The 12,577-nt window shown below is 29.9% G+C and overlaps 3 protein-coding genes across 9 annotated transcripts in view; 2 read left to right on the top strand and 1 right to left on the bottom strand.

Annotated features, from left to right (window-relative positions):
* Nucleotides 1-2,359: 2,359 nt before the first annotated feature.
* Nucleotides 2,360-6,076, bottom strand: LOC124949724 (TATA box-binding protein-like 1). The gene is made up of 5 exons (XM_047495352.1): nt 5,935-6,076; nt 4,696-4,995; nt 4,259-4,509; nt 4,077-4,171; nt 2,360-4,000 (listed from the first exon to the last, which is right to left on the bottom strand). The coding sequence occupies exons 2-5, from the start codon at nt 4,981-4,983 to the stop codon at nt 3,762-3,764; spliced, it is 873 nt and encodes a 290-aa protein (XP_047351308.1). The 5' UTR covers nt 4,984-4,995; nt 5,935-6,076; the 3' UTR covers nt 2,360-3,761.
* Nucleotides 6,077-6,361: 285 nt separating this feature from the next.
* LOC124954223 (zinc finger protein 583-like) lies at nt 6,362-10,075 on the top strand. 2 transcript variants are annotated; one of them, XM_047506815.1, is made up of 4 exons: nt 6,362-6,779; nt 7,000-7,143; nt 7,224-7,491; nt 7,714-10,075. In XM_047506815.1, the coding sequence occupies exons 1-4, from the start codon at nt 6,642-6,644 to the stop codon at nt 9,060-9,062; spliced, it is 1,899 nt and encodes a 632-aa protein (XP_047362771.1). In that variant the 5' UTR covers nt 6,362-6,641; the 3' UTR covers nt 9,063-10,075. The 2 variants fall into 2 exon arrangements, with proteins under 2 accessions (XP_047362771.1, XP_047362762.1); XM_047506806.1 differs by having other exon boundaries at nt 7,224-10,074.
* Nucleotides 10,076-10,487: 412 nt separating this feature from the next.
* LOC124954197 (E3 ubiquitin-protein ligase Rnf220-like) overlaps nt 10,488-12,577 on the top strand; it is a 160,627-nt gene continuing 158,537 nt past the window's right edge. The window contains exon 1 of one of the 6 annotated variants that reach the window (XM_047506795.1): nt 10,488-10,728. Coding sequence is in view for 4 of the 6 variants with exons in the window: in XM_047506765.1 (XP_047362721.1) it covers nt 11,964-12,041 (78 nt within the window). In the remaining 2 variants the exon portion in view is untranslated. Of the gene's footprint in view, nt 10,729-11,432; nt 12,042-12,577 lie in introns of those variants that run through there. The other 5 variants (XM_047506785.1, XM_047506765.1, XM_047506775.1 and 2 more) reach the window with 5 other exon arrangements.

The raw sequence follows: 12,577 nt of genomic DNA, 5'->3' as shown, positions 1-12,577 counted from the left end.
TACATAGGATTAAACGATTCTTTGTTTCACATGTACAATCTTGAATAATTTCTCTATGATATCATTATTTATTGCTAAAAGATGTGTATATGCGATAATTACAGAATTCTTGTTAATTAAATATATTGATATAATATCACATATCGCTGTAACGAGAGTAATCTACGAAAATCAAGCAAGCATATTTTTAATGATTTTATTTATTTAACTTTTTTTTTTGTTTCAATTTTATATTGTGCGGATAATATGTATTAAGCTTTTTCAAACTATTCCAGATGTATTCAGACATATTTTTTCTTTTTCTTTTTTCTTGTTTTAAGAAGTATAATATTTAATATTGCAGTCTGTCGCGTACCGACGTATTTCTGTCATGTCTCTTTACTTCAATTTTGCAAAAAAAAAAAAAAAAGAAAAAAATATCCACATATATATATATATATATAATTTTTTTTGTTCTATAATCATGTCGAGAAATTTAACATTATAATTATAATTCAGTTAGTGCGAAGTTAGATTATGACAAAGTCAAAGTACTTAAAAAAATAAAGAAAACAGAAAGAAAAGAAATAGCAGATATTAAATATTGTTTGAGTGATGACACAAATAAAATATTACTATTTATATATCCAGCAAGTGTTTTTTAGTGAAATTCGATCAGACTATATAAATTCCACTGTGTCTTATATGTATAGGAAAATAATAAATGCGATAGAAGCAGTTCAGTCTCATTTTGTACATTTGGTCTATTTAGATTATAACGAAAATTTTTCGAATATATAATTGATTATCTATTTTTCAGAGCTTTAAAAAGGAACTCTTGTATTCAGAAAAATAAAGAAGAAAAATTCTATTAATGTACTTTGTGCACAACTTAATCATTTTATATTAAAATCATTGAAATAAAAAAAAATAATAATAACAATGTAGCATTGTGTTTTTGCAACAAAGACATACAGAAAGCCTGGCACTTTAAAGTCTAGCAATATATATATATGTAGTAAGGAAATATATATATGTATATATAGTATATATATATTTATATATAGAATAAAGTATATATAATATATATATATTTATATATAGTATATATATGTATATATAATTTTCCTTATCGATTCATGTCAATAATATGCCACATTGCCTATTTTTTTATATGTACTATATATACATTTAGCAAACATAGCTCATATAAGGATTATATTATGCAACCGTAAGATAATTAAACGTCTTATATTATGAACAAAAAAAAGAAAGGAATATTACATATACTTAATTGCATTAAAAATGTCCAATTTCTACCAAAACTTTTGTATAATAGGCAGTGACTTTTGCTTGACAATTCAAGCATTAAAATTATAATTTTTTTGGGGGTAAAATTAAAGTATGAAAAAAATTATAAAAATGAAATGAACTTCTTCAAAACATTAGGTTAAACATCATTCCAGATCATCAACAATATTTGACAATGTGCTAGCTATATGACAACATAAAAAAATCATTATAATTTGTAATATTATATGATGGGATCACTCAAAATTGTTATTCTAATTATATCTAATAATTTGTTCATAAATCTTATTTGTTGATAAATAATGTATTATTAGTTTATAATAAAGAAATTTTGAAGAGAATGAGGTCTTTCTGAATTCTGAATTTTTTGGATATATAGATATATATTAATATAATATATTTCAAATGCACTTACTATATCATGCAAAACTTCCAAATTATAAATAACTGCAAAATAACAATTGTAATAGTTACTTTAACGAGTGCTAGCATTCCCAAAATATAAATAACCTTATATAAACAATATAAGTTGATTGTAACTAATATTGATACTGTATGGTTTATATTTTTCACACATATTCTGAAAAATCAGATATTTATATATGCAAGTCATACAAGTAATATAGTTTTGTATATAGAATTTGCAAGAACACAAATTCTCTTTCATTACTTTCGTAAGAAATTTTATATTATTTTTTAATTAAAAAATAATATATGCACTTTTTATAAACTTCACTTTTATAGTTTCTTTATGCTGTGCATTAGCTAACATCAACAACCATAATATATTTTTATGAGCAAGAATAAATGAGGCAGCAAGTGAATATTAAGCCTTTAGTTCTTTTTTTTTTATTGTAAATGGCAAATTCTTTAATGTTCGAATTAAAAAAAAATCTTGATATAGTAATATTATCAATGCAAAACAGCCCACATTCGTTCAAACATTCTAAAGTAGCATTTTGCGAAGTATTTAGTCTAGAGAGAATTTGTTTATTTTGACAGACTTATACACATACAACACATCCCATACTTTTTATTTGTTACTCCTAGTCTTGCAATTATTTATTTATTATACTATCAGATCTTCCAGTTGCCATTTATTTCAAGTATCTTATCATTTATTTTTTGATATTTTTTGTAACTTTGGTACATTGCTACTAAAATGTTCACCATAGAATTTTAAAAATTTAGAGAGTATTTTAGTAAGAACTAAGAATTTTTTTTTGATCTGTGATCATCTGTATACATACACATAAATAATATGCATTTGGACTTATAATATCACAAATTATGATATTTGTTATTGCCTAGAATTATTTGTGATATTTCATAAGTTTATAGTTCTTATCATAATTATCGACGAACTTATCTTAATACTGCCTAATAATATAATAACACTAACTTTCATATACAAAATAATTAACACATGAGTGTCAGTAAGTTAACAGCTGAAAATGTCATTGATCTATATTCATATCCTATATAATTATAGGATAATGATAGCAATGGTACATTGTAAATAACTGTTTGATCTGAATGTATTAAATAAATCTGTCGTGTGTTTGATCGAGAATGGGCTATTATTAATGTTGATTATACAAACTTAAATATATATATATAGTATTTTTGCTTGATACAGTCTGATGAATCAACGATATTATATACTCTTTCTAGAAACATCGCAAAATATAGATTATTATATTAAAATACTATTATATTCATTAAAGCAGACTATATTAATGAAAAAGCTAAATGTTACAGCAGTGAAATAAATTTGTAGTTTTCCATGTTTTTCAATTGTAACATCAAATTTTGAACATCCATCTTTGGCACAGTATACGTTCATTAAACGTAAACAGACAAATCTGTATGTAAAAAAAAATAGAACAAAAAAAAATAAAAGAAATATACATATCACCAATCAATTATTATGGTGGCACTTGTCTGCATAGCCCAAAGATTGTCCGTTTGATGCAATCTGAATTATTAGAACGTATATATGTATATCTTTTCTATTACCTAATTTTAATTTTTATAATTCTTAAAAGCATAAATACAAACGAGTGATCCCTTATATGAACTAAGTCTTGTCAGAAATATTACTAAATACATCCCAAATATTCCTTTCAAAAGTGAATGATAGTATACATAAGAATGACATGTTCCATATATGCCTAAGAGAGATGTTTATGCCTAATATATTGTGGTAGAATGAAAATATGAGGGATGTAATTTTAAAAACATAAGTCAGTCAGATTGATACGTGCAAAGATAATTACAGATTAAAGTGCACATAAATGTACACTATTGTCTTTGACACTCACGCACTTGTCAGACACTAAGAAAATGAATTATGCATCACTTCACTCTTAGCAGCAGCAATTGTCCAGTGCAATTTGTAATCGTTCTTAATTGAACGAAATATACACATGATTGTTTTATACTCAACAAAATATAATAAGATAAACAGTTCAGTCCCAACTAGCATCACTGTCAACTTCCTCATCAACAGAAGATGAAGATGGAGAAAACATAGGATCATATAATAGATCTGTATCACGTAGGAACTCTTCTTGATTTCTCTTCCTACTTAATCTACGTTTCTTTGTTTCCAATGCCAACTTATCTTCTACTGAACGTTCTTTGCGGAATTCATAGACTAGCGGATAGATATATTCTATTGCTGCTTGAACAGCAGCAACATTGGGAGCTGAAATATTATGTATATATTTAATGATAGGAAAGATGATCTGCTCCATAATATATTGGATTAGTCAATTATTTACCAGTTACTGTAACACTTCCAGTAGAAAATATTTTTAATGTTGCTTTTGGTTCTTTCAATTTATATGTTACACCAGGATGTAATTCTGGTTCATAGCTAAAATATGATATATCTTACTACGTACCAAAATTAAAATCTTACTTTATTTTAGATACATTTGCATTAATGATAAAATATACTTACTCAGCATTTTCTTTATGACATATTGAAAACGATGTTATTTTGATATCAAATGGCATACAGCATGTACCTAATACATTAACCACCCTGTAATTATTAAATCGTGCCTTAAAGCCCAATTTTTGAAGAGAACGTGCAAATCTACGTGCTGCTATTTTTGCTTCGACTTCACTAGTTGCACCAGTACAAGTTACTTTTCCTGAAGACCAAATTGAAGCAGTGGTATATGGTCTCCGTAATTTCATTGTGATCATCTGGAAATTTTATACGAAAATGTGATTTTACATAAAAAAATAAATGTTAATCTGTATTTAACTGATTAGTATCAAAAAATTAAAAGATATTGTTATGATTCCTCTTTATATTAAAATTATAATCAAATCATTTGTTATATAAAAATATTATTTAATTAGCTGAAATAGAAAAATATCTCTACTTACTCCATTTTCTCTTCTGTATTCAACATTTGAGCCATTAAGTGCAATTTCTCTTAAGTTAAGATGACATCTTACGCTAAAGCTACAAACTACATTATTAATAACAATATCAAGCTCAGGTGTTTCTTGTTCTGATTCAGTCATACACGTTTCAATTTCTTCTTTAAAGAGTCCATTATCTTTTGTTTCAGTACATATATCACTGTTATTTAAATTGTCTACATTTTCTACATGATTTAAAGATCTATTTGTTAAAGGTTTCATGCTATTTTTTTGAATAGCAGTTGCCATAATATTATATACCTAAAACAAAATTGAAAATATTTATAAAATATTTTATCCTTTAATATTTTAAATAATTAATAATTTATAAATATATCGTATGTATATGTATATATACATGCATATACATGCAGATACATGTATGTACATATATATACATATATATATATACACACACGCACGCACAGACACATACATACACATATATATATATCATATTAATTTTATCAGGTAAAATAAAAATAAAACTGACGAAAGAAATATATATCAAAAATCAGAAATAACATCTTTTATTATATTCAATTATGGAATGTTTGTTGGTTATGATATTACATGAATATTATCTTAGAGATATAGCAGCAGTCTGAATCATGAGAATTAAAAGAACGTAATATAAGATAGCAATATATAATCAGCATATTCTCTAATAAAATTAATTCATATAGAAATATTTTTTTAGAATACTATCACGATATGTATCTGTATAGAATAGTATTATTTTATACATGAGGACGAGTTAAAAAATATTAAAAAAATACTAAGTTTTAAATACTGTAAATCGTTTATAAATATATACGACTTAGATAATCGCATGATTTATATATTATTATCGAATTTTCGAAAATATTTAAATCCTAATATAATTTATGCATTTTATTTCATTTTAAGAAATATTACAGAATTCGATGAAGAAATGAGGAGTGACTCAAGGTCTATAGATCCTTAAAAAAAATTTATTTTTCAAGTATTACACATACAAAGCGAGCATGCAAAATATTTATCAAGTGAGAACAATTTTTAAATATAAGTAATATTTTAATTATTAAAATTTTAGATGACAGCGTCTCTAAAGAGGAAACGGATACTATTACATCGATGTTGACAAAACTAGTACAACAATTTAAATAAATCAATTTATAGACGAAGGGTTAATCGAAATATTCGTAGGAAAATACTTACTTTTAACTATAATGTATTTTTCACTTTATTACCGCTTCAATATTAATGTCTTTGTTGACAAGTGTGAAGAAATCGTAGAGTTAGCTCAATAACTGCAGTCATTGTTTTCAGCCATGTTCTTTAAACTGGCAACCGCTGGTTATCACGTTGACTACTAACCAGAAACATCTATGGAGCTTAAGGCACGATTCGTATTATTATATTTTTCTAATCTGAACTATTACGACCAATAAGGAAAGGATAAATTTATGAATGACCAATGACGATACATTAAAATAATATTGACCAATTAAAATTCATTGGAGATTACAATCCGGCTTTCAAGTGCGACCTTATAGGTTCACTTATATATGATCGTTTTAAATTTATGATACATAAGAAATATAAATGATTTATTATGACGTTGTAAAATGTTACGAGAAAAAGAAAAAAGAAGAAAAATAAGATTTACAACGACTATGATAATTTTGTATATCGAATAAATGAAAAAACGTACTTATACGTTTTAGAAAAATTATTTACCGATTTTGCCTGGTGTATTATGTAAAATATGTTATGTTAAGCGCATAACCTATGAATACACATATATCGGACGTAATGTAGATCATCGAATGGTTTGACCGCGAAATGTGAAATGTATTTGTTTATATTTCTACGAAGGTAGTCTTATTCAAGTGTCTGTTCATAATTATTTGAAAATTTCAACGATGAGCTGGGAAGTTTGCTGCAGGAATATGTGTCGTGCATGCATGAAAATTGATGGTGTACTTTTGCCAATGTATGATGACGACACTATTAGTAGCAAAAATTTGCCTGAAAAACTTACTGAACTTACTTCTGTTCAGGTTAGCAGGAAAAAAAAATGTGAAAATCATTTAACGAAGCCTATACAATTTTTTTTTTTTATCATTGTACTATATTAAGATAACATTTTTCATAAAGATCAGATATTAATTGAAAATTTATAACCTCAAAAAATTAACAAAATCATGTATCTTATTATATAAATCATTTAAAACAATGTTTTGTATATAATTAATATGCATTGAAAATTATTTCGATTAGATTGATAGATATGATGGATTACCAAACATGCTTTGCGCCAAATGTGCTTATCGGACTGTTGCATTTTATGATTTTAAATTACAAGTACAAGCGACAGAAGAAAAACTTAGAAAGATGTTTGATACACAAATGGAGGATATCAAGGTAATTTACTGCATCTACATTGATTATATTTATATAATATATAAATATATAATCATTTTGTTTTTATTAAATTTTATTAGGAAGAAATTGAAGAAAATGAAAATGAACAAGATTCTATAATGTTAAGCAAAGAATCAGCAGAAAAGAAATGTTCGTTCGATTCTTCTGAAACAGTTTCTGTTAATTACGCAAGTTCTATTAATGATGAATTAAATAAGGAGATTAAAGTAAGCAAAGATGAAGTAGAACAATCTTTAGAAATAATATCATTTGTGGATTTGAATCAGAGTAATGAAACAGATAAGATTCCAGATCATTTAAATAAGATCATCAATGTTGATCAGCAAGGTAAATTATATAGTATTAAAAGTGAATTAGTCAATCAATTCTATAATACTCTTAGTTCACACGATTTAAATCGTACAGTAGTATATATAGGAGATACAGTAATGGATTCTATCAAATCAGAGGATCATAATAATCCTTGCAAGCCAAAAGATGAAAATAGTATTAAACCATCATTTTGTAAAGAGAATTTTGAAAAATCTAGTACAAATGATGAATTTTTAGATACAATATATATATCTGATAATACGGAATCAAAGAGTATTAAAAACATTGAAAATGAAACTTGGCAATTGGTATCAACAGATAAATCAGTAATAATAGAGCAGGAGGATAAAATGAAGCTTGACATCCAACAAGATTGTAATACAACAGAGAATGTGGATTTAAGAGAAAGCGATGATACTGATTCAGATTACTTCATTGATCCTAAAGATAATATTTTAGGAAGTTTAAATGATACAATAACTAGGATCAAAGAAATAAAAACTGAAAATAATACAATACAATATCAGTGTACTTTATGTTCGCAGAATTATGATAAGCTTACAGGTGTTTTACTTCATACTATTGATAATCATATTCCAAGTAGTGGCCCATTCTTTTGTGTTGTTTGTGAGAAGGATTGCGATAGTCACAGAGAATTAAGAACTCATGTAAAAACACATACAGGACAATTTCCATATTCTTGTTTCATATGTAATAAAGCGTATACCTTAAAGAGATATTTAAAACGGCACATGGTTTGTCATACTGATTTTCCAAGACATCGTTGTCCAAAATGTGGTGTAAGGTTTAAAACAAAATTAGAATTAGAAAATCACATTGTAACACATGTACATGGAGCACCTTATGCATGTAGTCAATGTCCACGTATGTTCAACCATAAAGGTAATTACAAAAGACACTTAATTACACATTTGGATCCTCAAGGTCTTCATTTACCAAAATACCCATGTACAGTTTGTGGTAAACGATTCTTGAATAATCGTACTCTTGAGACTCATATGCGTGTTCATACAGGAGAAAAACCATTTAAATGTAATGTATGTAGTAGACGTTTTTCGCAACAAGGGAACCTTCTGAATCATTTACGAATTCATTCGAATCCCAGAAGTTATACATGTGAAGTTTGTGGGAAGAGATTTAATCAAAGAGCTACATTAAAAGATCATAGTCTTATACATACAGGAGAAAAACCTTACATTTGTAACGTTTGCGGAATTGCATTTACATTTAGTGCAGCATTAAGACGTCACATGTGGACTCATGCTAGTGGCAAACCTTTTGGTTGTGAAATTTGCAATGCGCGTTTTGTAGGGAAATATGATTTGAGACGTCATATGAAAATTCATAATGATAGACCAAGAACGAAACAGAAGAAGAATGGAGGAAAAAATAGTAATACAGAAGAAGAATCAAGAGAAGATATTACAACTGTAGAAGAAGTAGATACAGAAACTGTTCTCATAGAACAAGTTCTTTTAAATCAAGATGTTACACAAGTTATACCACAGGAAGAAGCAGAAAAAGAGAATGTAGATGCTCTTTTGAATCTTATACAGTATGGCTAATATTATTAAAAAGTTTTTTATTTTTCCTCCAACATTTTTTGTTCAAAGTTAAAGAAATAGACATTTAGCTTGAAGAAGGCAGAATTTGTGGTCGTAAGTCAATTAACTTAACGTATATATCTCCTTATTGGAAATATTAAGTCTTCAATTTCACCTTTAATGTTCGATCATCATATGATAATTTATATCTTGAATTATATAATGCTATAGAGCATAATTTTTAACTTATTTAATAGTTTTAAAGGATCGCGATTTATAAAGTTTATGAATTAATTAAACAATGAAAGATTGCTTCGTGGGTATATAGAAAATTGTTACTGAACAATTTTCGTTTTCCTTGTGTAACATTGTATATTATAAAAATACTTTTTTTACCTTTTATTTATATTCGATGTTTGTAATATTTGTAATGTAAGACTGAAAACCATTATTAATTTTAAAACTATTTCTTCTCGTATATTCAAATGCAAGTTTCTTTAGTCCTGTACGATGCGTATATGTAAAATGTGTAATTGTATAAATACCTAGTATATTGGTCAAAATTGTATAAAAATTTTTCAATTATAAGTTTATTATATCTAGCAATCTTTATAACCTACCTTTACATGTAATCTTTAATATTAATTTTAATTATTTTAAACTTTCTGTTTTATTCGTTGGTGTAAATTATTTTACTGGTAAAGTCATACGCGACATTATCAAACTAAGTGACAATAGCGAGTAAGAATGCTATTTCTTACCTGATGTCGGTAACGTGTCTAAATGCGAATGTGCCATCTACTTGAATAAATGAGTACAATGCGTGAAAATTCGTCTTCGGTAATGTCAGTAACACATTATATTGTACCTTTGACCATGCACGTACGCCATCTATCTGTATAACAAATTTTTAAGATGATTTTTATAATGCTATTAAAAATATTTCGAGAAATAAAGTCATATTGATATCTGTGTATCTCAAAGATCCATTCATAACAGGAGGCATAATAATGAAATGGTTCAATTTATGAAATAATTCAATAAGTCATGATATTACATATTAAAAATTTTTATATAATTAAATATATGTGTTCATCGTTTTTTTTTTTTTTTTAGATATGGAAGGTTATATAATAAAAAAATATAGTGAAATCTCTAACGATTACACATTCAATTCTCACGTACATCTTTTATTCATACTGAAAAGCTAGTAATAACAATACATAGTAAATGAAGAGAAATATGTGGGAAACGATTGCTTACATTTAATTAAAAAATAAACTTAAAATGTCTTCTAAATGGCTAAATCTAGAGTCGTAAAGGAGCTATTGAGAAAGTGTTAGAAGCAGAAGATCGTAAAATAATTTTTGAAAGAGAGAAGAAGATTACAGACGAAGAGAAGAAGAGAAAATTAACTTGTTTGGAGAAGAAGTCGAGGAGATGAAAATCTCAAGAAGCTACCGGTTGCACGGACAACGCGCGATTGAAGCTCGCACGTCGCGACAAGTCAGGTGCGCATAGAACGAGTGCGCATCCCGCGCCTGCGTACTCGTTCGAGAAGTGCTACAGTGGCGCCAGTCATGGCGGCGGAAAACACGCGCGCACGTCACCACCGCCGCCGGTCGGTGCCTCCACGCCTCCACCTCACCTCCACCGCCACCTCCGCCGCCGTACTCAGGGCTCGTGGGTAAGTACCCTCATACTCCATGCTCCAATCAGTCTGCACTCGCATGTCCACGAGGTTGCTCGCACGGCCCTGGTGGTTGTCCTTTTCCACCCGCAAACGTAACACCCCGACGCCAAGCTTCCCCCTTCCCTCCTCGTACGCTTTTCGCTCCTTCATCTCGCTTTTCCTCGTTATCTCTTCTATTTTTCCTTCCCTCTCTCCTTTGCCCTTCCTTCCTCACTTACTTTTTCTCTCTCTGTCTCTTTCGATTCATGTTTTTAGTTTCTGTATAATCTTTCACGACGACTTCGTTTCCTATATCCATCCTACAACGAGCCAACCTATCCGTCCAAACGAACCGTCCAGTTTTGCCGGCTCACCGAAGTATCGTGTTTATTTACGGTAGCATAGGATGAGTCGATCGAGGAGTAAATCGCCACAACTACTGTTACTAATACCGCTTGAGATATCGGACGCGTAAAGTCGCATGTTCTTTCTGACAGACCACGGAGAGGTTAGGTCTCGCGAGTGAGAAAGAGAGAGAGAGAGAGAGTGTGGCGGGCTCGCGTGCTCCGTTTGAATTTCGAAGTCGCGCCACAGGCGCTACTTGTACCCTCTCTCTCGTCTTTCGAGATAGCGCGTGCGAGAGAGAGAGAGAGAGAGAGAGAAAGAGTGAGAGAGAGTGAGAGAAAGAGGGTGAGAGAAAGATAGAATCCTCGTCTCTGGCTATTGCCGCTCCGCCACTGTAGCAGCAGCAGCACCATCAGCGGCAGCGAAGTATATCGTGATGTACTACGGCGTGACGTACGCCGCCGTACGAGGACGAAACGAAAGGGAGAGAGAGAGGAGAGGAAAAGCGCGCGAATCGTGAGCCACCGTCAGTGTACGTCGCGCCAGTCTCCGCGCCGGTGTTCGGGTGCTCTTGCGCTTAATCGAGGTTAGGTTCGACAAGGCGCGTTCTTCGAAACGCGCTAACGACGTTTAGACGTTCTCAATTTTTTTTTTTTTTACCGAGAGAACGTAATTCACGTATCGCGTTATTACCATTGTTATCATTATCGTTGTTACATCCGTTATTACAAGATCGAGGTTGACACCGTCGTATTTTATTTGTCTCACTTTTATTATCTAACGTCGAGACGTGTGGCACGCGGAATATGGTGCGCCCCGAGAAGAAACTCGAAACTAGTCGCTTGCAAAGCGACGGATAAGAGAAGATCAAAACGGAGAGGATCTGACAGGAAAGAGTAGTGTGAATGTTCTCGGATAGCCGTATGTCGCGGCTTGCCGCGCACGACTTTTTCAGTGCACACGAGGAAAATGTACGGTCATTGGTGATTAGGATATACCTATACGTTATTTAATATTTTCTTCTTGCTCTTCGCCGATTCGAATACTTCCTCTTTTTCTTTTATTTCCTTCGTTCATCGAATTACAACGATGGATTGATCTTCGCTCGATCGCTGCCAAGTATATATTCCGCCAAAAATTTGAATTAATTTCTACAAGAGATTTATTCTTCTCGATGAGATCGTTATGATAAGAACGAGTATACGAAAGTTTGAATCGTGAAAAAACACATTTAATACTTACACACACACATACACACACGCACGCACACAAACGTGTAAGGAAGTTAAATTAAAGGATACATTTTGATATATCGTGTTAGAACGTAATATAATTGTTTAAACCCGTTAAGAAATTTTGTTACGAGTGACTGGAGAAGTTCGGTGCAACAAGTGTCCAGCCTAAACGTTTGCTTTCTGCAACGACGTAGAAAGGAACGTAGGAGAAACGTTGTTCAATCGACGAAACGAATATTAATAATTTTTAATTTTTCGATATTCGATTATATTTTATGACATTG

Source organism: Vespa velutina, chromosome 1 (assembly GCF_912470025.1).
Source record: "Vespa velutina chromosome 1, iVesVel2.1, whole genome shotgun sequence".
NCBI classification, from domain to species: Eukaryota; Metazoa; Arthropoda; class Insecta; order Hymenoptera; family Vespidae; genus Vespa; species Vespa velutina.
Note: the sequence above shows the minus strand (reverse complement) of the source record. Positions and strands in the feature narration are given on the sequence as shown.